Consider the following 27378-nt stretch of genomic DNA (forward strand, 5'->3'; position numbering starts at 1 on the left):
ATTAATAGTAGTGTTACAATAAATTGTATTGTTATTCTACTGTATTTTTTATTCGGGTAGTCCCATTCTCCTGCATGCAAAAGAGTGTATTTATACCGAAAAGAGCATACTTTCAGCTGTGCGTGTAGAGAATTTTCTCGGTGTTGGACTGTGGGTTGAACTTTGAGACAATATTTTCTCCAAACGCGGCCATGTGCGTGTGGAGACTTTCGCTGTGGGTAATTCGTTGTAAACAATAACAAAAAGCAGCTGATTTCAGTAGCATTGAAAGTGTGTGATAGTAATCGACGTGATTTGTAAACTATTAATTTTAAAATGATCAAAAGACCATCTAGCAAGGATAACGAGAATGACATTCTCCGCATGCAGCAGGATTTCTATGCCGAAACCAATCGCGATAGGAGTTTCCAACCGGCAGCCAAGGTGGTTCGTGTTGGACAAGACGCCGAAACCGATGGAGCGCCTGCAGTAAAAGGTTTCATCAATTATTAGTTGAGGTTGATTTGTTATCCGTGATTTTATATTTCTTCCTGATTTTTTCAGTTCCCAGGCAGTCGGAGTTCGCTCGTCGTCGGCAGCTTCAAAAAGCATGCAAAGATAATGCGGAAGAGGCAAAACCGCTGGTACCGGAAAACACGGTCATCGGAGAAATAGTCGAGAAGAGCTTTGAAATGAAATCTATTCCGATGGAACAAGACGAGTGTGGTGGTTTGGATGGGGAAGCTTTCCCGAAGCCAATCCATCTTAAAGTTGTCCCGGGGGGAACTGGACAAAAGAAAAGTTTGTTTGCTCAAATGTTTAATAAAGAAAGTGACGCTGCATCTTCGACTATGAAAAATAGGAACAGAGAATTGCATCTACCGGCGGAAAGCGTTATTCTTGAAGGGACCGATGCGATTGAAATTCACAAAGAGAATCTTGAAAAGATGAAACAAATGGATGAAAGTGAAATATTGAAGGAGAGGGAACATCTAATAAGCACAATGGATCCCCAGTTGGTCGAGTTTTTGAAGGCGCGAAAAAAAGGTTCAGTTGTGGATCAGAAGGTAACGCCAGAACCGATTCGGGAAGAATTTGAAGAGGAGGTCAACACTGAAGCTCCGAATTTGGATGTGTTTTGCCAGGAAGGGTCCGATCAATGGATCAACTTTGATATTTTGGAACCAGAAAAGTTAGAGTGGACCAAAAACATTCACAAAAGCTTGAAAGAACTCAAACCGGGGGAGACGTTTGAGGCCCGTTTTGATTGGAAGGGAGTTCTGCAACCGTATGTGGTAGAAAATGGGAACATGAATAAAGATGATCGGGAATTGTATCTGCATGGAGAGGAAGCAGAGCGTCCAGGATACACTTTGCAGGAATTGTTTCGTTTGGCACGTGCCAATGTTCTTCAGCAACGCATATCCGCTTTGAGCGCTATCGGCGGAATATTGAACATTCTTAATCAGGGTTTTTACGATGGAGTGTTGGAGCTACCTATTTCAAAAATATTCTTTTTTCTCCGATTTGCACTCGATGAGAATACTCCGACAGTCGTTGAGGCTGCTTCCAGGGGTTTGGCCAATCTGTTTTACAACGATACGGATGAAACGCTACTTGATACGATCTACGATACCAAGCATGGAATTTACCAACCGGAACTTGGACTTAACATTACCCACAGTCGATCAGAGGAAGAAGAGCTCCGTCAAAAGGATCTCGAAGCAGGAATGGATTCTCTGAATTTGAACAGTAAACAACGATCGGAAAAATCCACTCGCAAGGTTCATTTCTCCGCCGAAGTCTACGACGACCCGGATGACATCCACAACCGAGAAACGATGAATGACTTCCATCTGGCAGAAACCGATCTGCTGGAGTGCCTTCTGCGAACGAACATCCTGGAACGGATTCGGTACATACTTTTCTCGATGCGACCAGAAGGGACTACCGTTATCAGTTGTACGAAACTGCTGATTCGTCTCGCGCGAACAAACGAATCGATGGCAGTGAAGATTGGCTCCAACGAGCTGCTGATGGGTGGTTTAATTAATGGCTATTTGAGCTCTTCGGAAGAGCAAGGTGGAAGGAATCGGTCGCCGCAACACGTTGTTATAAAGCTATTGCGAGTTTTGTGTTCCTATGGGAAAGATTTCTACGAAAGATATTTGGCGAGATACCACGTAACAAATCTGCTGAAGCGACACGTTTTCAGCAGGAAGGATATCAAAGTAAGATATCGATAAATTAATGCATCGTTTGAAATTAATTCTACTTTTTTGGTAACAGGTCACATTGATACAGATCCAAATCGAAACGTTTCGATTCATGAGATTGATTTTGAAGTATACTCAACTTGACGAATTGTATTGGTAAGTCAGATAATGTTTTTACGGACTTTGCTTTCCTTACTATTTGCGACTGGGTATAATTTAAGTTCTAGACAAAACAAAAAATAGTTACGGATCGTTTTCAAATCGCCCAATCGTAAATCAAATCCCGAAATTTTAGTGTCAAATGTATGCTACTTGTGGAGATATGGACTAGGACTTCAGATTGTTTCATGCGTATGACTTAACGCAACGACTTTGGGTTTGAGTAGCGCATTTGCACAATATTGCACGCGGCACCTTTACAATAAAGTGACCAGATAAATTTTGTGTGAGCGCGGGACACAAACAAAGTTCATAGTTTAATATGTTTTAGAAATGCACTCAAAGCAAATCTATCATTTTTTTTCAGAACTTATCTATTACTAACACTCTTATTCTTGTTTACGTACGAACGCGCTTTCGAACGAAAGTTGATGCGCATTCTCGTTTACGCCAGCAAAATCAAATGGGGAAACGATTCGAACGAACTGCATTCGTTCGAAAGCTTCGTTCCGTGTCTGATGATTGCAAAACTGTTGCAACTACCGAATTGCAGTTAGAAAGTATTGCAGTTAAATAACTTTCAGCTGTTGAACGTCTAGTGTATAGAAATTTGTTAGAATATTATTTTTAATAAAGATATAAGCAATGGTATCGTATCTCGAAAATTATTTTCTGAATAACCTAAATAATTCTTTCTAAATTACCTAACAAAAGTATTGTGATTAAGAATTAATTAGATCATATTTTTTAAAGTCTATTCTGGTTGAAGCTTCCACTTTCAGGAATAGAAAATTTTCCCGAAATGTGAGGCTACCTTGAACACAATATTCATTTTTTGGAGCACTTTTTGCATCAAGTTATTCAACGTAACTGTCGGATCTATTACTACCGACATCCAATATTAACAATCTAATGGTCGTCTTTCAACTGGGGTAAGTTTTCCGCAAGGTTTTGGTCCGCATAAAATTTATATGGAGTGGGATTTTGGACGTTCTGTCTTGAAATCCAAGCAATCACCTAGCAGAAAATACATGGAAGCAAAATCTACTTACAAAATTCCCAGGGCATAAGGCCAGTAGTTGGTAGAGTCATGTTCAAATCTCAATCATCGAAGCCTCATGCGCGATCTAACTCGCTTTCGATCTGTTTTTCACACATAATCGCATCGTTTCACCCATTTGCCGAAAAATGATTTTGCTCCAAAAAGCGTCAAAACCCAATAGAAGAGTATTTAATGTTGGTATGGTTTTACTATCCATTGTTTTAGGGAAAGAAGGTTAATTTGATGAATACATCGTAGAAGAACACGTTGAAATCATGCAATGATGCAAATTGCAAGTCGAATCATAAACGATTTTCTGGGCCATGAGTCGGGTGGGGTTTGAGTCGCGCTTGAATGAGATTTGAGAATTTGACACTGCTTTATATATACTACTAATTGAGTAAAACAAACTATAGAGATATTTTTTCTGAGTCACAGCACATTTTAATCTTGACTTTTATGATCCATACGATTGTCTTACAAAACGTTTGCTTTAGTCAAAATTACTTACTTGATACTTGATGGGCTACAGCTCTTCGATGAACCTACGCCGAATGGAGAATCCTTCTCCACTGGACTCGATCCTGGGCCAATCGCTTCCAGTCGCCCTGGACATTGAGCGCCCTCAGGTCCTCTTCAACTGCAAAAAGCCATCGTGTACGCGGCCTTCCACGAAGCCTGCGGCCTCTCCCGGGTTCTCTACTAAATATTATCTTCGCTTGACGTTCTTCCGGCATACGAACAACGTGACCAGCCCACCGTAGTCTGCCGTGTTGAAAAAGCTTAATAATATCCAGCCCTTTATACACCTGGTACAATTCATGATTCATGCGACGCCGCCAGATACCGTTCTCCTGTTTACCGCCGAGTATTGTCCGCAGCACCTTACGCTCAAACACTCCGAGAGCTCTCCGATCAGCCTCCTTTAACGTCCATGTCTCGTGGCCGTATAAAGCCACCGGAAGAATCAGAGTAGTATACAGCGCGAGTTTTGTTTTCGTTTGCAGACTACGAGACTTAAGCTGGTTACGAAGTCCGTAATAAGCCCTATTTGCAGCTGCAATACGCCTTTTCACCTCGCGGGTAACATCATTATCGCACGTAACTAATGTTCCAAGATACACAAATTCTTCTACCACTTCAAATTTTTCACCATCAAGCACTATTTCGCTACCACCACCACTAATGAACCCACGTTGATTGCCAGCGACCATGTACTTCGTTTTGCTGGTATTGATCGTGAGTCCAATCCTCGCAGTCTCCCTCTTAAAAGGCGCAAAAGCCTCTTCCACGGCACGGCGATCAATTCCGATAATATCGATATCGTCCGCAAATCCCAGGAGCATATGCGATTTTGTGATAATGGTACCGCTTCTTTGCACACCAGCTCTGCTAATCGCTCCCTCGAGCGCAATATTGAACAGTAGGTTCGAGAGTGCATCACCCTGCTTTAATCCATCTAAGGTAACAAATGGCGTCGATATTTCATCCACAACCCTTACACTTGATTTCGATCCGTCCAACGTTATACGAATCAGCCGTATCAGTTTCGCCGGAAAACCATGTTCAAGCATAATTTGCCATAATTCATTCCGTTTCACTGAATCGTACGCCGCCTTGAAATCAATAAACAGATGATGTGTCTGCAAGTTGTACTCCCGGAATTTATCAAGGATTTGTCTCAGGGTAAACATTTGATCCGTCGTTGATCGGCCCTCACGAAAACCTGCTTGGTATTCGCCGACGAAGGACTCTTCAAGCGGTCTCTATCTGTTGAACAGGATACGGGACATAATTTTGTACGCCGAATTAAGGAGGGTTATTCCTCGGTAATTGGTGCACTCCAGTCTGTGCCTTTTCTTAAAGAGAGGGCAAATGAGGCCGTCCAACCAGCTAGCAGGCATTTCCTCGTCTTCCCATATTTTCGACATAATATGATGCAGAACTTCATAAAGCTGCTCACTGCCATGTTTGAGAAGTTCAGCCGGGAGCTGGTCCTTCCCGCAGCCTTATTGTTTTTCAGCTCTTTAACAGCTTTTTTAACCTCATCTAGTGTAGGTGACTCCACAGCTTGTCCATCGTTGCTAATATTTATTCTGTTCACCGATCCACCGTCACTTCCTCCATTTAACAAAGTCTCGAAGTGTTGCTTCCACCTGGCAGCCACTTCAGTTTTATCTGTCAGCAAATTCCCTTGTTGGTCGTTGCACATGACGGGAGATGGCGCTGTCTTTCTCCGCATGCCATTGACAGACTCATAAAACCTCCGCATATCGTTCTGCTTCATTTTTTTCCTGCGCCTCACTAATAACTTGTTCTTCGTACTCTTTTTTCTTCCTGCGGTGGGTTCGTTTTTCGGCTGCTCTTGCTTCCTTGTACCGATCTCTATTCGATCGGGTATCTGACACCAACATCCGGCTTCTGGCAACGTTCTTCTCGTCTGTCACTCTCTGACACTCCACATCGAACCAACCCGTCCTGGGTCGCCTCTGTGCAGTGCCTACCACTTCTCGTGCTGTTGTGCTCACCGCTCCATGGATCGACTCCCATAGATCGTTGATGTTGTCGCTAACGTTGATTGCACTTATCCGTTCGTCGAGCTTCTGGCGGTACTCAGCCGATACTCCTTCCGCCGACAATCGCTGGATATTGTAACGCATCGTTCGCTGTGATCTTTCGTTCGATACAGTTGACAACCGTGATCGAATTTTACTGACAACGAGGTAGTGATCTGAGTCAATGTTCAGACCTCTGAATGTCCGCACATCGATAACATCCGAGAAATAACGCCCATCCACCAGAACATGGTCTATCTGGTTGCAAGTTTCACCATTTGGGTGTCTCCAGGTGTGCTTTCGGATGTTCTTTCGTGCAAAGTAGGTGCTACTGATGGCCATCCCTCTGGCAGCAGCAAAATTTACTAGCCGTAGGCCGTTGTCATTGGTATCGGAGTAAAGGCTCTCCCTACCGATTATGGGACGGAAAAAGTCCTCTCTACCGACCTGAGCGTTAGCGTCTCTACAATTTTCACGTCATGCTTTGGGCACTCTCCATTGGCTTTATCAAGACATTCATAAAACGTGTCCTTCACGTCGTCGGATTTATCGTTTGTCGGTGCGTAAACGTTGATTAGGCTGTAATTGAAGAATTTGCCCCGTATCCTCAACACACAGATTCGTTCGCTAATGGGTTTCCACCGCATCACTCGCTTCATCTGCTTGCCCATCACTACGAAACCAACTCCATGCTCTGCCTTTTCACCGCCGCTGTGATAGATGTTATACTTGAATGCAGTATTGGTCGTGGGGTCCACGGCTCCGAATTCACGTTCTCCGGATCTAGGCCATCGGACTTCTTGAATAATAGCCACGTTCACTCCAACCTTCTGCAGTTCACGAGCCAAAAGGCTCACTCGTCCAGGTTCATTTAGGGTCCTGACATTCCAGGTACCGAGTTTCCAATCATAGTCCTTATTTCGTTGCTGGGTCGGTTGCCAAAAATAACGTTCTCTTTTTCTTCTATCTCCATTTTTCGTGGTATTTAAGAGGCTTCAGTAAGCTACCTTACCGGGGTCGCGTTACCTACATCGCGATGATGGGGCTGCCACCTTAGTCAAAATTATATATTTTAAAAATCATATAATTTCTTTGAAAATACTAAGAAATATGATTTCGCGGGACATTATCTAGAAATTTGTAAAATGCGGGACGTTTCGCGGGACGCTTTTCAGCGCGGGACAAATAGCGAAAATGCGGGACTGTCCCGCGAAACGCGGGACGTCTGGTCACATTACTTTACAACCTCGTGCATCTTGAGTCTCACTGGGTACATACACTGCCGTCATACACATATTTGTCCCATGTTTGCTGGGATTTCCTATGTACATGGGACAGTTATGCGTATAACGGCAGTACAAGGGTTAGGCAAAATGATTGAGATAGGCAAAATTTGGCCCAAATTCAAATCCTTATAACTTGTTGAAAAATTGATGAAATTGGACAAAACCGGAAGCATTCGACGGCAAATTTAGTCAAGATTTAGGAACATGCATGGTCACAAATACTGGCCACCGGACATCGGAGATGTTCCGAATTTTTGGAGGTTATGTCAAAAACACATTTTTTCTGCCGCTCGTGTTTTTGTGTGGTTTGAGGTTACATCGATGAACACTATTTCCCTAGAAACTAGATCTTATTGGAAATTCGCCCGCATTCGCTAAGATCCGTTGAAAAACATCCGAGATATGGTCATTTCAGTAAACCTGTTTCCGGATACCATGGTCAATTATGTATATCCTTCCAATCACATATAATATATATTATATTATTCGGAACCATATCAATATTGGCATCAAACATTAAGATTTGTCATAGAGATGTTTCAGGAAGCATATTCAGGACGATCAGTTGCCCTGACCACTGTGTAGTAGGTTTCAGGAGCCCCGGGGGAAGTGGCCAATTTGAAAAAACGTCCCGAACCATATCAATATGGGTATCAAACTTCAAGATTTTTCGAGATGATACTTCTAAATGCATTTTAGAACCAGCAGCTGTCATGACCACTCTGTAGTAGGTTCCAGGTGCCCCGGGGGGAATGGCTAATTTGAAAAACGTTCAGAACCCTATCAATATGGGTATCAAACTTCAAGATTTTTCATGAAGATGCTTCAGGAAGCATATTCAGGATGATCAGTAGAGTGGCCCAGCCTAGTATGGGGAGAAAAAAAAGTCGTCCGATTCTACGGGGCACCCCCCAGGATTTTGCCTTTGGGTAAGAAAATCATTCTCTGAAAATTTCAGCCTGATCGGTTATTGCATAAGCTGGCGCAATTGATTTGAAGTTAATATGGGGTTTCAGCCGAAATATATGGGAAAATAAACCTCTGTTACTATTTCGGGAAATTGGATGGAAGAGCCCGTTTGAGCCCAGATTTGCAGGAAATAAAGTTAACATGCCCACGCCACAACACATATCGCAGCTACCTTCGATTACATGCGCTTGTTTTCAAGGCAATTAATGAATTTCAAAGTCAGACCGCATCGTGCTTTCGTGCTGTGCGGTTATTTCTCTCTTTGCGGAAGGAAGTTTTTAATACTACCCGAAGCTATTTTAATTTCAACGGTGCTTCTTAGCGCTATTTGTACCCACTGATCCCGTTACGATCTTTGCAAGGACCCGTGCCTTCGTTTTACGTTGGACCCGTTTGCGGAAGTAAAATTCCGACAAGCGGTGGTAATCCTGCAGGGACACCGTCCTGGGAAAAAACCTCTTAGAAGGTCACGTCTCCACGCTCAGCAATGAGCATTAATAAAAACAAGAGGAAGGGGGAGTCTCTGAATTCTCCACTTCCTTCAAAGAAACAAGGTTTCAAGACCGTCCTGCCTAAGCGCGGAAAAATAGAAGGAAGCTGGAGAATTCAGATATTCCTTCTAACTCTAATATCGGAAATAATTCTTCTCCAATCGAACTGAGCAATCAGTTCGATTTGATTAATGATGAAATTGAGCAAATCGAATATACCTCTAGCCCAGGTGATTCGATTCATGCGAAAAAGCAAAGGATTTCGCCAATTGTGGTATCTGTTGCCGAGTTTTCTGGCTTCCGGAATGAGATTTTGAGTAACCTTCAGGGGATCAAGGTTTCATTTCAGATTGCTAGGAAGGGTGACTGCCGCGTTTTGCCGGGATCCTTTGACGATCGCAAACGTCTTCTTCAGTATTTAATTGAGAAGCGCCTTAAATTCTTCACATACGACGACAAAACTGAGCGATTGTTCAAAGTCGTCTTGAAAGGTCTCCCCAGTGATGCTAAATCACTGAATGAGATTAAAATTGAAATTTCTCAATTAATTGGATTTTCACCAGTCCAAGTAATTAAGATGAAAAAGAAATCCCACTCTGGTACTTCCCAGAGGGGCATTTCTCAAGAATTTTATTTAGTTCATTTTAACAAAAGTGAACTAAATAATATGAAAAGTTTGGAAAAGGCCTGTATTATGTCCCATGTCCGTGTTACATGGGAACATTTCCGCAGGCCTGGGGAAATTTCAAAACCCCACCCAGTGCCGTAAGTGCCAAAAGTGGGGTCATGGAACCAAACATTGTCACATGCATGCTAAATGCATGATTTGTGGTGGAACCTCTCACGCCAAGGACGCATGTCCTGTGAGGGAAGATTCCAATAAATTTAAATGTGAAAATTGTGGGGCAATCATAAATCCAATTTCTGGGAATGCCCTTCACGCAAAAGTTTTGAATTCCCGTGCAAAATTGATGACGGGAAATTCCAATCAAATCCCAGATTCGACGGGTAGAAATTTTTCAAACGCTCAAATTTCGAAACCAGTTACCGGTCGAGCAATTCATACCCACCACAATTCACAAACCAATTTTGCCGCTCGTCAACGGGTAGCAAGCACTTCAGTAAATTCCAATTTTCCGAATGTACCTACGTATGCAAACATCGCTGCTGGTAGACAAAATTTCTCTTCTCAAAATGAGGTTTATACCCATGGCCCAACAGAAAATAATGGTCATGTTGCCGATTCAGGTAGCATGACTGCTTCCGATTTTGATTTTTTAACTGAACAATTGTATCACATGATTGATGCAATGTTCAAAGCAAATACCATACCAGAAGCTGTTCAGGTTGGTATAAAGTACACACAAAAAATTGTTATCGGACTCCGTTTTAATTTAATAATTGTGTGAAAGTTCTAAATTGGAATGCCCGCTCTCTAAAGGGTAAGGAAGAAGAATTATTCAACTTCCTAACAGTTCATAATGTGCATATTGCCATTATAACAGAAACATATTTAAAGCCCGGACTCTCCATTAAAAGAGATCCAAATTATTTTATCTACAGAAATGATCGTCTTGACAGCGCCTGTGGTGGGGTCGCTATTGTCATTAATAGACGTATCAAACATAAATTATTTTCTTCGTTTGAAACCAAAGTTTTTGAAACCTTGGGAGTTTCTGTTGAAACAAATTTTGGTCAATTTTCCTTCATTGCAGCCTATTTGCCTTTTCAATGCAATGGGCATCAAAAGAATTTTGTTGAAAGCTGATCTTCAAATTCTGACTCGCAACAAATCAAAATTCTTCGTAATTGGTGACTTCAATGCCAAACACCGTTCATGGAATAATACTCAAAGCAATTCCAACGGCAACATTTTATTTGAAGATTGTTCTGCGGGATATTATACTATTCAATATCCCAATGGCCCAACTTGTTTTTCATCCACTCGAAATCCTTCGACAATTGATTTGGTTTTAACGGATTCAAGTCAGCTGTGTGGCCAATTGGTAACTCATGCTGACTTGACTCTGATCACCTTCCTGTGACATTTGAAATCTCACAAGAAGCCATTTATAATCCAATCAGCTCTACTTTTAATTATCATAGGGCTGATTGGGATTTATATAAAACGTATATCGATAGGAATTTTGATGTTGATATTCCTCTCGATACCAAAAGTGATATTGATAATGCTCTCGTATCTTTGACAAATTTAATTGTCGAAGCCAGAGGCATTGCAATTCCTAAATGTGAAATTAAATTCAATTCATTATTATTGACGACGATCTTCAGCTACTGATTCGTCTTAAAAATGTGAGGCAAAGGCAATACCAAAGAACTCGCGATCCCGCGTTGAAAGTTATTTGGCGAGATTTGCAAAATGAAATTAAAAAACGTTTCGCTATTCTGAGAAATACCAACTTTGAGAATAATGTCTCGAAATTGGATCCCAGTTCGAAACCCTTTTGGAAATTAACGAAAATTCTTAAAAATCCTCAAAAGCCAATTCCAGCGCTTAAAGAGGGAAATAAAATTTTATTAACAAATGGCGAAAAGGCTCAAAAACTTGCTCAGCAGTTCGAGAGTGCCCATAATTTTAGGATCAGGTTACACGGAGCTTCGAAGACATTCTCAATCAAGAGAATGTTTTTGACCCTTCGTTGGGAACTAATTTGGATGAAGTGAGATCTATTACTAGAAAATTTAAAAATATGAAAGCCCAGGTGATGATGGTATTTTCTACATACTTATCAAAAACTTCCTGAGAGCTCTTTATCCTTTTGGTTAATATATTTAACAAATGTTTTCAATTGGCATACTTCCCAGATAAATAGAAAAACGCCAAAGTTGTTCCTATTTTGAAGCCGGACAAAAATCCAGCTGAGGCTTCTAGTTATCGCTCAATCAGTTTGCTTTCTTCAATAAGCAAACTGTTTGAAAAGATTATTTTAAATAGAATGATGGTTCATATTAATGACAATTCTATTTTTGCTGATGAGCAATTTGGTTTTCGCCATGGGCATTCAACCACTCATCAGTTATTAAGAGTTACGAACTTAATTCGGCTCAACAAATCTGAAGGATATTCGACTGGAGTTGCTCTTCTTGATATAGAGAAAGCATTTGACAGTGTTTGGCATGAAGGTTTGATTATAAAATTGATGAATTTTAATTTTCCTCTGTACATTCTTGAACTGATCCAAAATCATTTATCCGATCGCTCACTGCAGGTAAACTATCAGAATTCTAAATCTGATAGAATACCTGTAAGGGCTGGTGTCCCCCAAGGCAGCATACTGGGGCCCATTTTGTAAAACATTTTTACTGATTTACCACCAGGATGTCAAAAATCTTTGTTTGCAGATGACACAGGTCTCTCAGCCAAAGGGCGTAGCCTTCGTGTCATTTGTAGTAGATTGCAAAAAAGTTTGGATATTTTCTCCACTTACTTGCAAAAATCGAAAATTTCCCCGAATGCTTCCAAAACTCAGCTTATAATTTTCCCACATAAGCCGAGAGCTTCTTATTTGAAACCTTCTAGCAGACATATTGTCACTATGAATGGGGTTCCAATTAATTGGTCTAGCGAAGCTAAATATTTAGGACTTCTGCTAGATCAAAAATTAACTTTTAAAAATCACATTGAAGGCCTTCAAGCCAAATGTAATAAATATATTAAGTGCCTATATCCACTTATAAACAGAAAATCAAAACTTTGTCTTAAGAACAAACTTTTGATTTACAAACAAATTTTTAGACCTGCCATGTTGTATGCTGTGCCAATATGGACTAGTTGCTGCAATACCAGAAAGAAGGCACTTCAGAGGATTCAAAATAAAATTCTGAAAATGATTCTGATGTTGCCTCCGTGGTATAGTACCAATGAACTTCATAGAATTTCTAATATTGAGACATTGCAACAAATGTCCAACAAAATAATTTCCAATTTTAGACAAAAATCGTTGCCATCTTCTATTGCAACGATTAACTCCTTGTACCCTTAGTATAAAATAGGTTAAGATTAGTTTAAGTTGAAAACATTGTAATTCCTACATGGTTCAATTCAACCAGAGGAAAAATTCAAACTGCCAGAGGCAATTGAAATGTATTAATAATAACTATAAATATGACATAGCAAATAAGGATGATAGTGTTAAGAAAACACGGAACACCTAGCCTAAGAGATGAATGCATGGATTAGATAATTAGCAAATAAAATTTGTTATAAAAAAAAAATGAATTATAAAGTGCTCAACCAAACTTCTAATAAATCAGCTAAAACCTAATTTAAAGTTTATTTAATCATAGTATAATTTTTTTTCGAATTGTTCATTGGCATGTTAACTTCATTTCCTGCAAATCTGGGCTCAATAGGACTTTTCCATCCAATTTCCTGTACGAAATAGTAACAGAGGTGTATTTTCCCATATATTTCGGCTGAACCCCCCCATATTAACTTCAAATCAATTGCGCCAGGTTATGCAATAACCGATCAGGCTGAAATTTTCAGAGAATGATTTTCTTACCCAAAGGCAAAATCCTGGGGGGTGCCCCATACAATCGGACGACTTTTCGTATCCTGGGCCAGTCTATTGATCAGTTGCTCTGACCGCTCTGTAGTAGGTTACAGGTGCCCCGGGCAGGCCTGGTAGCGGGTCACTTTTTAGTGACTTGGTCACTTTTTTCAGGCAAGTCACTAAAAAGTCTCTTTTTTCGACTTCAAGTCACTAAAGTCACTTTTTCTCGCAAAAAGTCACTATTTGCAACTATTTTGAAACTATTGACTAAGATTTTTTTAAATAAAGATTTATGTATCCGTCGGATGATGCTTTGATCATGGCGGAAATCAAATAACGGATTTTGGAAAAATGATCGCTCAGAAACTTCGCCAGCCATTTAACTCGCTATTATTGGAATTTCACCAGTAGCTAACTAAAGGTGTTTTACGCCACAATTTATAAATTGGTAAACAGTCATGCAAGCAGGAGACCTGCCGATTCCGATTTTGTTTTAATGCTTAAACTCTATACAGTAAGGGAAGGTGGGAAGACATATCCCTTGGGAGACTTAATTCTCCGCTATTTTAGCGAGAACTATACTGCCGAGAATCGCATATCTGTCCCATCTTTGCTAGTATTTTATATAGCGTATTTTCATTATAGATTCTCTAGACAAATGATCGTTATGGAGCGAGTTATTTTTTTAATTGACAACCTTATTTACTCTATTATTTACTGTGTTTTGTCCCTCCTAAAGATATTTTTGAGTGGCCACGCAAAATTTGAATAACTTTCACAAAGCTGAAATATTTGCTACATGATCTTCACGGATAAAAATGCCAACATCCCACAACATTTGCAGGATAATTGGATTTTGAGTTGTTGCCACAATATGAGGTTTTGAAAATTGCATGCCCTATCGGATTCCATAGCAAAAATCGTTCATGAGTATGCACAGCAAGTTGGATAATCTGCGTATTTTGGAGGAAAAATATTAACAAGTTCAGAGAGCATGATCCTGCAGGTCGTGCGTTCAATCCCAGGCTCGTTGTACCTGAATCTACATAATTTTTGTTTCGTTTTCTACCAAAACGATCCGCACTTTTGTTACTTTTGCACTTAAAATTCCAATAACTTCCGTGGCACCTATGACAAATCGTAGAGTTCTCTGCATCTTTCTTAAGTAGGTGTTTAGCTAATCCAGTAAACGTAATTTTCACTCATTCTCACAAGAAGAGAATGCTCATTCACGCAGATTTGTGCCTAGAAAGCATTTTTCGGAAAAGAAAAACATGTCTTATGAGTGATAACCATGTTTCGCTCACTTCCAGTGGCGTAAAATGATCTGCTCGCAAGACTACTCATAGTTTTGAGTAGTCCTGGTTTTGACTGTTTCTTAGTAAAATTTCCGTGGGAATAAAAGAGAGGGCAATAAAATTTAACTTAGTCATTGAGTTGATTAAAGTTAGGGTATACGTATTTCGTTTCTCTTCTGAGATCGTTCTAAGAGAAAAGAGTTTTCTACCAAATAGGAGAGGAGAAGACCACCAGCTGTCATCGAAAATTCACACGGTGTGGTTTAGGAAATGAAGTATATTTTTGTTATAAAACAAAAATCAAGGATGTTTCTCAAAAAAAAAATTATTTTACGGGGCTAGAATTTTAAAAGCACACAAAATAGACATGATATGTATCTCGATTTTTATTTTTTTTTTCGAATAAGCAGTCAATGCTTAAGATTGTTGAATTTCTAACCCCACAAACTAAAAATTGTTTGACTAAAAAATTTCTATAACGTTCTAAAGACATTTTAATTCTCATTTTCTACATCATGCCATGTCAAATTTCCATGGTTCTACTTTTTCTCTAAACTTTTCCAGGTGGCAGCACTGATGAAGGAACCTCCCCCATAATGCTTGATTTCGTCTCATCGAATTTGCAACTGAAACTGAAAGTCACTATTTCGTCACTTTTTCTGCTACTGAAAGTCACTATTTGGTCCATTTTTCGTCAGCTTTGGTCACTATAGTCACTATTTTGAGCGGCATCGGTCGCTATCAGCCCTGCCCGGGGGCCCAAAGCGCCAAAGTGGCCAATTTGCAAAAAGTTCGAAACCATATCAAATGATTATCAAAGTTCAAGGTTTTTCATGGAGATGCTTTTGGACTCTCCTGTCGAATAGAGTTTGCCGCCGCACGAAGTTGACCATCTACAAAACGCAATACGTGGTGGAGGCCAATGAACCACGAGTTGCAACTGTTAGGAGAACTACCCACACGGTACAATTTTGACGGTTACGGTGGGCCGGGCATATAGCCAGAATGTCGGACGACAACCCGATTGAGATGGTGCTCGATAATGATCCGACCGGTACAAGAAGAAGGTGGCATTTTTTCATGAATTAATTTTAGTACTGCAGTAAAAAGCTTTTATATTGGTCTGTTGTTTGCAATATTCAAATTAATTCATGAAAAAAATGTTACTTAGGTCCTTTTGAAGAGTTAAGCGAGAATTGATTTTAAGAAATTGGATAAAATGAGTTTGCCTCAGATTGAGCAAGCTGTAATAAATTGCTCATACTCCAAATATATTTTGATTCTATTTGAATGGGATTTGTACTGGATTTAGATAAGATTTGGTTTGAAATTTGATTAGATTTAAATTGGACTGGATTTAGATTGAATGTGGTTTAGATACCGATTGGATTTAGATTATATTTAAACTCGATAGGATTTAGATTGAATTTGGATTAGATTTAAAATTGATTTGAATAGGATTTGAATTAAATTTGAATTAGATTTAAATTAGCTTTGAATCTGATTAGAATTGGACTTGGATTGGATTTAGATTGGAATTGGATCGAATTTATATTCGATTTGATTGGATTTGGATACTATTACGATCATTTTTAGATCGGGTTTGTACTGGATTTCAATTAGATTTGGATTGAAATTGGATTGGATTTGCATTAGATTGGAATTGAAATTTAGATTGCATTATGATTTGTATTGGATCGGATTGGATTTGGATTAAATTCGAATCGGCTTTATATTTAATTTGAATCTGATTTCAATTGAACTTGGATTGGGCTTTAATTTGGATTTGAGTTGGTTTTGAATCTGAATTAAATTGGAATTAGATTTGGATTGGATTGTAATGGCCAAAATATCAGCAATTTTTTCTTCTATTTCGGAGTATCCACCTTCAGTTCAGTATTTACATATTCAACTTTTTCTGATAACAAAAGAAGACTATCGACCTCGTAAAATTTGTTCTAGTCATGTATCCATTACTAAGATCTGAAAGCTGGTATAGATTTTCGAGCAAAATAGGAAGTAAAGTATGAAGCAAGGCTTGTCTTTCGCGACCCCTCTATGATCAGCCCGCGACCCGCAGTTTGGGAAACCATGATGTATAGAGTTGCGCAAAGAGTGAAGCCAAATCTACAATAGAGGTAATAAACTATAGAGGGTACCTATCTGTCAAAACGTACTGATTTTTCCTTCGTTGACATTTAGTGCCCTATCTTCGCCAGCAAAAGATGTTTCGCCAGTGACGACAGCGACAAGCTTCCTCTATAGTTTATTACCTCTATTAAATCTACCTATTAAACTGTCAAACCGTCTACCTATCGAGTAAAGTAAACAAATGCTCGTTGGTGAGGCGGTTATCGCCTAATGATTATTATGGTGAAATAAAACGCATGAATTGAAATGTATTATAGATTTGATTTAGAAACAGCTTCAAAAAACATCATTCCCCAATAAAGTAGCAACAAGAAACTCACGTGTTTGCACTCTGTGGGTGACCAAGTTATCGAATTAAAAAGCTTTAGAAATGAACGCTCCCGTGAAGTCACTTGAAGGTTTGAACAAAAGTGAAAGTTGGCAACATAATAACAAGAGCATCATTTGGAATAAGTGTAAGAAGATCATCTTTGCGTAACTCTATATAATAGACTCTGGCTTCTTTGAAAGCCACAGTGGAGTAATTCTTGCTGAGACCGGGCCACTACTTGTACGAGGTTCTTAGAAATTTCTAAATTTATGTTCATTCGAAAGCTTTTGGCGAGTATATTAGGGATCCGAGTTAAATTCTTCAGAAAGATAGACCCCTTGATAGTTATACACGAAATCACGTTTATGGACCCCTCGATTTTTGTCAATTCTTGACTCACCAGAACTGTCATAACTGTCATAACATTTCTCAACCGAGCTTAGAGATCAGCATATCGTTGGAGGCCCTCCTTGGTAACTTGGCTTAGAAACCTCGCAGTTAATAACTGTGGAAGTGCTTAATGAACACTAAGCTGCGAGGCGGCTCTGTCCCAGTGCGGGGATGTAATGCCAATAAGAAGAAGAAGAAGATATCGTTGGAAAGAGGAAGAGTGTATCCTTAATTTGCAATACTAAAAATAGAAGCAACCATGTTGAGTTTAGCCGCCATTTTGGATTTCCTTTTGAAAACTATCTCGTTGGCAACCACAGATTTTGAATATTAATACATCGATGGAAAGCTTAATTTTTTTTCTATTAAAAGTTATGTACGATTTATCAATACCAAAATTCTTGAGTTATTTAATACAATAACTTGAATACTGCTCCGTTATGCTAAAAACTTTTGAGCCCTTCAAATAAAATACTGTTGTAGATATGCTTTTCATTTTTAAAACATATTTTTCTTAGAATAGTGTATGAAATCAAGGAACTGACGTCGTAGTATCTTATTAACCTTATATCTACAATTCTCTTTCCTTTTCGACAATTACATTTTCTAACTCTTCACACTTTGAGACCACTGATCTTGGTCATGCAATCATGGTTAGGACTATCAGACTCTAGAACATCAATCCTGCATCAAAATCAGAAAAATATCTACAATTCTCTTTCCATTTCGACAATTACATTTTCTAACTCTTCACACTTTGGAACCACTGATCTTGGTCATTCAATCATGGTTAGGGCTATAAGGCTCTAGAACATCAATCCTGCATCAAAATCAGAAAAAATATCTACAATTCTCTTTCCATTTCGACAATTACATTTTCTAACTCTTCACACTTTGGAACCACTGATCTTGGTCATGCAATCATGGTTAGGCGAGTGGGCGTGGAACGCTCGAGTTCGACGCCCACTCGCCTGGACGTACCAACATTTCAGTTGAATTTTTTTACTCACTCGACCCTCTCGAGTTCGACGCCCACTCGCCTGGACGTACCAACATTTCAGTTGGAATTTTCTACTCACTCGACCCTCTCGAGTTCAACGCTTACTCGCCTGGACGTACCAACATTTCAGTTGGATTTTTTTACTCACTCGACCCTCTCGAGTTCGACGCCCACTCGCCTGGACGTACCAACATGTCAGTTGGATTTTTTTACTCACTCGACCCTCTCGAGTTCGACGCCCACTCGCCTGGACGTACCAACATTTCAGTTGGAATTTCCTACTCACTCGACCCTCTCGAGTTCAACGCTTACTCGCCTGGACGTACCAACATTTCAGTTGTATTTTTTTACTCACTCGACCCTCTCGAGTTCGACGCCCACATCTCTGCATTTCACGTCCAACGCACAAGACACATGTCCGTACGAATTCAACAAGACACAAAAAATCATGTATTTACATCAAAACATCTCAATGTTATTGAGAGGTCAAATCCAGCAAACAAGTCAAGTAAAATGAAAAAAAAAAAATTCACGTAGATGTTTGAATCGAAACCATACAGTATTTTCGCTTGGCGCATTCGTTTCGTCTTCCGCACTGAACTTTTTTTTCAATTTTTTTTTGCATCTGCATGTTGTTCGTACCTATTGGTTTTCTAAATTAAATGAAAACGAATGACCGTTCGAATAAACACAAATAACAATTCTCGCTTAACTTTTCAAAAGGACCTAATTAACATTTTTTTCATGAATTAATTTGAATAGCGCAATCAACAGAAAAACATGAAAGCTTTTGATTGCAGTACTCAAATTAATTCATGAAAAAAATGTTACTTAGGTGATTTTGAAAAGGTAAGCGATAATCAGCTCATTTTGAATCCCATTGATGTTTTCTTTCATCTGTGCCACACCATTCAGGATCAACTCTAAAAATACCAACCCGCTAAGAATAGAATTTTCATTTCAATTCTTCCAATTGGATCAAATACAAACTATCCAAACTATCTATCATCTCAATTATTGTCAATTGCATGAATTTTTCGACTTTTGCGAAAATGTTTCAATGACAGATATGCTTTCGCACTCACCAATCTACTCAAAAATGACAGATAGGAGCGGGAAAACGACAATGGCTTGTGGAGCTTTATAAAAGGGATCCTACAATTTACCTGGATGAAGCCAAAGAAGTGTTCGAAAAAACGTTTTGTATAACAATATCCGCATCGTCCATTTGTAGAATACTTCACCATGAAGGATTTTCATGGAAAGCGCTGGAGCGTAGAGCTGTGCAAATCCATACAGATGATATAGTGCGATTTTGTGAGGAGCTGCAAAACATTCAATGGGATTATCACAATTTGATTTTTCTCGACGAGGTCAGCTTCGATAATCGAGGAATGTTGAGAACCCGAGGCTATGGAGTACGAGGAGAACGGCTGATCTGTCGTGGAGAATTTGTCCGGAAGCCAAGAGTTTCTTTATTGTGTTTCATTGCTCAGAATGGGATGAAAGAAGTTTTCAGTACGGAAGGTACGTTCAACCGAAGTAAATTTTTTGATTGTTGCCGGAAGTTCATAACAAATTCTACGGATGTTGAAATGTATCCCGGGCAATCTTCTGTTTGGACAGCGCATTAAAAAAACTTACACAGAATGTGCCTGCCGTGATATGCTTATGGTAGTAGCGGAAGTCATGGAGCAGTTCTCAAACTATCCAATGGAAAACCTGTTCCGCAAATGTGGTTACATTCGAGGTGGTCGATTCGATCCAACAATCGAGCTTGAAAAAGACCTAATACAGCTTGGATTTGAAGAAAATTCAGAGAAGCAGTTAGCCATAATGCACCACATTGAATAAAAACTACAAAAACGTTTATTTTGATTCGATTTTTATTCAACGTAAAACACTGAAATCTTTCCCTTGATTAACCAAGAAGATAAAACCTTCAATGACATCAGTAATGATCCACATCATCTTGTTCACGAACTCGAGCCACTAGTTGATTTGAAAAACATGTCTCCTTCGCTCGAACCGTATTCTCTGCTGCAGAAATAAATGATTATCCCACAGCATCTCGTATTTCTAATGCTTCGATGCATCGTCTCAGCTGGTCCATCTTAGTCGTGAAAGTGTGTACGGTTTCTTCCAGTTCATCAAAAGTTTTTCGAATAAAAACTACTTCATCATGGTAGCTTTTTGGCAAGATCTTGAACTGTTTTGTTGGATGCAGCGCCAGCCCTGTCTCGAGATTCTGGTTGCAAAAGCGAATCCTTCACTGACTTAAACACAGTTCTGTTGTTTACGGAAAGTGAGTAAACATGCATAAGGAGGTGAATTTCCTTCTTCTTCCAATTATGCAAAAGGTTTGCAGCAACTTTGTCAACGGGATAATATCAATGATTAGCCTTATCGTTGAACAAAGCAAACCGTACAAAATCCGATTCCTGTGGATGCTCCTTACCCCATGCAGGAGTAGTTTCGCCGTTTTCGTTGCATCTGAAAACAACTTCCGCTTCAGATATTGCTGTGACATCAGCCAGCCCTGACGAATGAATTCTTCAGGTGTGTATCCGGCAACACCCCACTTACCAATTTCCTTGCCGGAAGAATGTCCCTTGAACTCTCGAATAGCAACAAGCACCCAGCAACCATACAGACCATCCGGGAGTTGTACTTGCGAAAGCTACCGCCCTTCCTCTCTCCATCTACCGACTCTACCGGAACTGCAATTGAATCGCCAGATTTTTCGAAATCAAACTCGTCATTCGGTGGGGTACCTCCAATTGGATCTTCACTCGGGTCAAATTCCATATTTCTATATGAAGAATCCAAATATTCTACGTCGATACACGAAGGGTTGATTTCGTCATCCTCCCGATGGTAATCTGCTAATTCGGATTCCATTTCAAAATCGATCTCTGTTCTTGGAATAGATATGCCTATAAGATGATGAATTTGAACAAACAAATAGTTATTACTCACCAGTTATGCCGATTAGATGTATGGATTTATCGATCAAAAATCACCTGAAAAGTGTAGCTTCTTTCGCACGAGATCAGAAACCAAAACAATGTAATACGTTCTCCTTCGAACATCTGTCAAATTAAACACATGTGTGCGTGAGAGCCTGGCGTACCATGGGTGTGCAGAAATCTTCACTGTGCAGAAATTTTCTGCACAGTTGTCTAAAAAGGTGGAAAATGCGCAATACATCATAAGTTAAATCTATGGATTTTTGCCAATAAATATGTGTGGATTTTTAGTAGTGTAAGCTTTCGGCGAGTATATCCGAGTTAGGAGCTAAATTCTTCAGAAAGATGAAATCCTCGTTAGTTATACACGAAATCACTTTTATGGACCACTCGATTTTTGTCAGTTCTTCACTCACCAGAACTGTCATAACTCCAACATTTTTCTCCGATCATAGAGATCAGCATATCGTTGGAAAGAAGAAGAGTGTGTCGTCAATTTTTAACAATATAAATAGAGGCAGCTATATTGAGTTTAACTGCCATCTTGGGTTTCTTTTTGAAAACTTATTTTTCGCTAGGTTCGCAACCACCGATTTTGAATATTAATACATCGATGGAAAACTTGGCTTATACTGTGCATTGTGTCCGAAAATCTTAGGTGTATGTTTTTTTCTATCAAGAGTCATGTACGATTTACCAAATTATTTTTTGAATGCCCATCTAACCAACGAACATTATTGTAGGAATAGAGGAAATAATGCTTCATAGATTTATGAAGCTAGACACTGCTAAATAATTTGACTATTTGACTGAGTGTCCCTCTTCAGTAAGTGCACGAAAGCAGACGAATGGTGATGACGCGTGAGAGAAATGGAACTATTCGAGAAGGATGTTATAGCATAATATATTATAACTCGCTTAACTTTTCAAAAGGACCTAAGTAACATTTTTTTTATGAATTAATTTGAGTACTGCAATCAAAAACTTTCATGTTGTTCTGTTGATTGCACTATTCAAATTATGAAGAAAATGTTACTTAGGTCCTTTTGAAAAGTTAGGCGAGATAAGGTTTCTGAAGTTGCGCTCTGAACGAGTCCGTGCGAGAACGAGAGAAACTGATGTCGTCAGTCGTCGTCAGCTAAGAGCAAGGAAAAAGTCAGTTTGAAGAATGATGCTATTGTGAACGGATGTGTATGGTAGTTAAAGAATGAATTAGAAAAGAAACATTTGAAAATGAAAAAAAAATTAAATGAAATTAAAAAAGTTAATTTGTGTTTATTATTTAACTAGTGCTAGGAAAACTCCTCTCCTACAATGGCGCAAACTGGTGAGTACTTCGCTCCAGAATAATATTTGTTTACTTCAGGCACAGACAAACAGACATAACACATTGAACATTTACTCATCAAATTCATCGTCGTTCATTTTGATGTTAAAGTGATACAGCACAGGGCTATTAAGTTTGTTTTTTGAAACGGCTGCGTATTTCAATTTTGCAAACATTATAATCCAATGAACTGTTTTGTGTTAATATAAATGAAGTTCGATTTAGTTGGCAAAAGAAATATTAAATAATACAGTGCAAATTCGTAAATAAAAGTCTGAAATTTACAATGACCGAAAGTTAAAATTGTAGCAATCATGGGTATTTATTTGTACGGTTTGAACACGATGCATCTGTTTTTGAAGCCTAATTGGAAAAAAAAAATTAGATACAGATTATATTGCGCATTTTCCACCTTTTTAGACAACTGTGCAGAAAATTTCTGCACAGTGAAGATTTCTGCACACCCATGGTACGCCAGGCTCTCACGCACACATGTGTTTAATTTGACAGATGTTCGAAGGAGAACGTATTATATTGTTTTGGTTTCTGATCTCGTGCGAAAGAAACTACACTTTTCAGGTGATTTTTGATCGATAAATCCATACATCTAATCGGCATAACTGGTGAGTAATAACTATTTGTTTGTTCAAATTCATCATCTTATCGGCATATCTATTCCAAGAACAGAGATCGATTTTGAAATGGAATCCGAATTAGCAGATTACCATCGGGAGGATGACGAAATCAACCCTTCGTGTATCGACGTAGAATATTTGGATTCTTCATATAGAAATATGGAATTTGACCCGAGTGAAGATCCAATTGGAGGTACCCCACCGAATGACGAGTTTGATTTCGAAAAATCTGGCGATTCAATTGCAGTTCCGGTAGAGTCGGTAGATGGAGAGAGGAAGGGCGGTAGCTTTTCGCAAGTACAACTCCCGGATGGTCTCTATGGTTGCTGGGTGCTTGTTGCTGTTCGCGAGTTCAAGGGACATTCTTCCGGAAAGGAAATTGGCAAGTGGGGTGTTGCTGGAAACACGCCTGAAGAATTCATTCGTCAGTGCTGGCTGATGTCACAGCAATATCTGAAGCGGGAAGTTGTTTTCAGATGCAACGAAAATGGCGAAGCTACTCCTGCATGGGGTAAGGAGCATCCACAGGAATCGGATTTTGTACGGTTTGCTTTGTTCAACGATAAGGCTAATCATAGATATTATCCTGTTGACAAAGTTGCTGCAAACCTTTGCATAATTGGAAGAAGAAGGAAATTCACCTCCTTATGCATGTTTACTCACTTTCCGTAAACAACAGAACTGTGTTTAAGTCAGTGAAGGATTCGCTTTGCAACCAGAATCTCGAGACAGGGCTGGCGCTGCATCCAACAAAACAGTTCAAGATCTTGCCAAAAGCTACCATGATGAAGTAGTTTTATTCGAAAACTTTTGATGAACTGGAAGAAACCGTACACACTTTCACGACTAAGATGGACCAGCTGAGACGATGCATCGAAGCATTAGAAATACGAGATGCTGTGGGATAATCATTTATTTCTGCAGCAGAGAATACGGTTCGAGCGGAGGAGACATGTTTTCAGATCAACTAGCGGCTCGAGTTCGTGAACAAGATGATGTGGATCATTACTGATGTCATTGAAGGTTTTATCTTCTTGGTTAATCAAGGAAAGATTTCAGTGTTTTACGTTGAAAAATCGAATCAAAATAAACGTTTTTGTAGTTTTATTCAATGTGGTGCATTATGGCTAACTGCTTCTCTGAATTTTCTTCAAATCCAAGCTGTATTAGGTCTTTTCAAGCTCGATTGTTGGATCGAATCGACCACCTCGAATGTAACCACATTTGCGGAACAGGTTTCCCATTGGATAGTTTGAGAACTGCTCCATGACTTCCGCTACTACCATAAGCATATCACGGCAGGCACATTCTGTGTAAGTTTTTTTAAGGCGCTGTCCAAACAGGAGATTGTCCGGGATACATTTCAACATCCGTAGAATTTGTTATGAACTTCCGGCAACAATCAAAAAATTTACTTCGGTTGAACGTACCTTCCGTACTGAAAACTTCTTTCATCCCATTCTGAGCAATGAAACACAATAAAGAAACTCTTGGCTTCCGGACAAATTCTCCACGACAGATCAGCCGTTCTCCTCGTACTCCATAGCCTCGGGTTCTCAACATTCCTCAATTATCGAAGCTGACCTCGTCGAGAAAAATCAAATTGTGATAATCCCATTGAATGTTTTGCAGCTCCTCACAAAATCGCACTATATCATCTGTATGGATTTGCACAGCTCTACGCTCCAGCGCTTTCCATGAAAATCCTTCATGGTGAAGTATTCTACAAATGGACAAATGGATGCGGATATTGTAATACAAAACGTTTTTTCGAACACTTCTTTGGCTTCATCCAGGTAAATTGTAGGATCCCTTTTATAAAGCTCCACAAGCCATTGTCGTTTTACCGCTCCAAATTGTTTGGCATCTCGAGCGTACTCCTTTCGGGAAAACCCTCCATTCGTCTGGTAATTAGTAATCCAGTTGGTGATTGTTGAGATATGCTTCCGGTAAAGCAACGCCAACTTGGCCTTCGACAGCCCCAGAACAAAATAACCGTATAGAGCGTGATAAACGGTGTTTTCTGACGCACGACGTTTGCTAATTTGTTGAATAATATCTCCCATCTTGGAAATGCAGTAAATAATTATTCATTTACCTCAAACTTGATAAATAATTGCAAATTACCTTGATTTACTCCACAGCAACGTTCAGCATAAACGTAAACAACATTGAGGTCAAATAGTATTGATGAGAGCGAAGGTTTATCTGTCATTTTTGAGTAGTATTGGTGAGTGCGAACGCATATCTGTCATTGAAACATTTTCGCAAAAGTCGAAAAATTCATATATCAGCGCACACATAACCATTCTTCACGCGAACTACTAATAAAATATATATATAATATAAAAATTATAATGGCGACACATATATCTTATATAGATATTTTTGGCAGTGTACGAATAATACAACTTCTTCTTATTGGCATTACATCCCCACACTGGGACAGAGCCGCCTCGCAGCTTAGTGTTCATTAAGCACTTCTAGCATGCATTAGCATTGAGCAATTCGCACAAATTCGCAGGTGGTACAAGCCAAGACTATTGTATGAGAGTAGCATATCACTTTCATCCGTTACCACAGATATTGGTTTGGGACTAATCACTATCTCTTAGATGGAAGCAATGCACTCTCCAATAGTCGAGATCTGTCCTGGCCACGTCCTTGCGAATGCTGAGGAAGGGGAAGGATGGTTAGTTGGACACTTCTTCTTCTTCTTCTTATTGGCATTACATCCCCACACAGGGACAGAGCCGCCTCGCAGCTCATTAAGCACTTCCACAGTTATTAACTGCGAGGTTTCTAAACCAGGTTACCATTTTTGCATTCGTATATCATGAGGCTAACGCGATGATACTTTTATGCCCAGGGAAGTCGAGACAATTTCCAATCCGAAAATTGTCTAGACCGGCACCGGGAATCGAACACACGAGCACAGCCACCCTCAGCATGGTCGAAAGAATATAAATTCAGGCATTTTTAAGAACCTCGTGCAAATAGTGGCCCGGTCACAGCGAAAATTACTCAGTACCTTTGGTTTGTTTATAAATAAATAAATAGTTGAAATGATCACTTAACTAACTAATACTCGATCCATTATAAATTTATTTCGTACAAAATTGCACCGTGTGGGTAGTTGTCCTAACAGTTGCAACTCGTGGTTCATTGGCCTCCATAACGTATCGTCTTCCATCTGCACCCCGCTATAGATGGTTCGTAACACTTTCCATTCCATATCCAAACTCCAAGGGCGCGTTGGACCTTCGCCAGTAACGTTCAACTTTCGTGGTCGTAGATGCCGACTGGTCTAATGAGCGTTTTGTAGATGATCAACCTCGTGCGGCGGCGAACTCTGTTCGACCTGAGAGTCCAAAATTATCTCCATGAAAAGCCTTTGATACTCATTTTACTCATACTCATACAGTGAGTCCAAAAAGTATTCGTCTAGCTGTGTGTTTTCTAGAAAATGTCAAAGATAGAATCTAATAAGCTCAAAAAAATAAAACTATCGATTACATTGTGTAGTAAATTAATCAATTCATCTTTATTGTTTAAAATCAAACAGAAAAATAAAACAATAACAAAAACAAAGGTAACAAAACATAACAATTCATTAAATACAGTATTGGGTACTGTAGGGTCATGGGTTCGAGTCCCATCGAAGGGAAAGTGGTTACCTCCAATACATTTTCCAAATCAATATCTTTCACATAACGTACATATTCACATATGAGTTAATTTACACTGTAAATTAACGTCCAAGTCGGGTGGTTTAATCCCCGGAAATAGGCAATTACCTTTGATTGAACTGAACTTGAGTTGCGTGCTCTTGCCTACGCAATGCGGTCGGGTCTGAGCTTGACGACCGACTGGCAAATAGCTTACACAACCTCACTTGATCAGTACCGTTGCTGATGAAGAATGTGTATAGCCGCCAGACATTCTAAATACTCACACTCCTCTAATGTGGACGTGTACAATACACATGTGGAAGTATTGGCTTGAGAAATGGATTGCGAGTGATTTGACTATGCGTCCAATTTGGGAATCTCGAGCTCGTTCAGTAGCCGCTAGGTTGCGAAGG

General features: G+C 39.5%; 1 protein-coding gene across 1 annotated transcript in view; it reads left to right on the forward strand.

Moving 5' to 3' along the window:
- Window positions 1-214: 214 nt before the first annotated feature.
- LOC134227974 (RNA polymerase II-associated protein 1) overlaps window positions 215-27378 on the forward strand; it is a 121818-nt gene continuing 94654 nt past the window's right edge. The window contains exons 1-3 of the mRNA XM_062709693.1: window positions 215-475; window positions 544-2210; window positions 2269-2351. Of these exons, the coding sequence (XP_062565677.1) occupies window positions 316-475; window positions 544-2210; window positions 2269-2351 (1910 nt within the window). The 5' untranslated portion in view covers window positions 215-315. The remainder of the gene's footprint in view (window positions 476-543; window positions 2211-2268; window positions 2352-27378) is intronic.

This window comes from Armigeres subalbatus, chromosome 3 (genome assembly GCF_024139115.2).
Source record: "Armigeres subalbatus isolate Guangzhou_Male chromosome 3, GZ_Asu_2, whole genome shotgun sequence".
Taxonomy (NCBI): Eukaryota; Metazoa; Arthropoda; class Insecta; order Diptera; family Culicidae; genus Armigeres; species Armigeres subalbatus.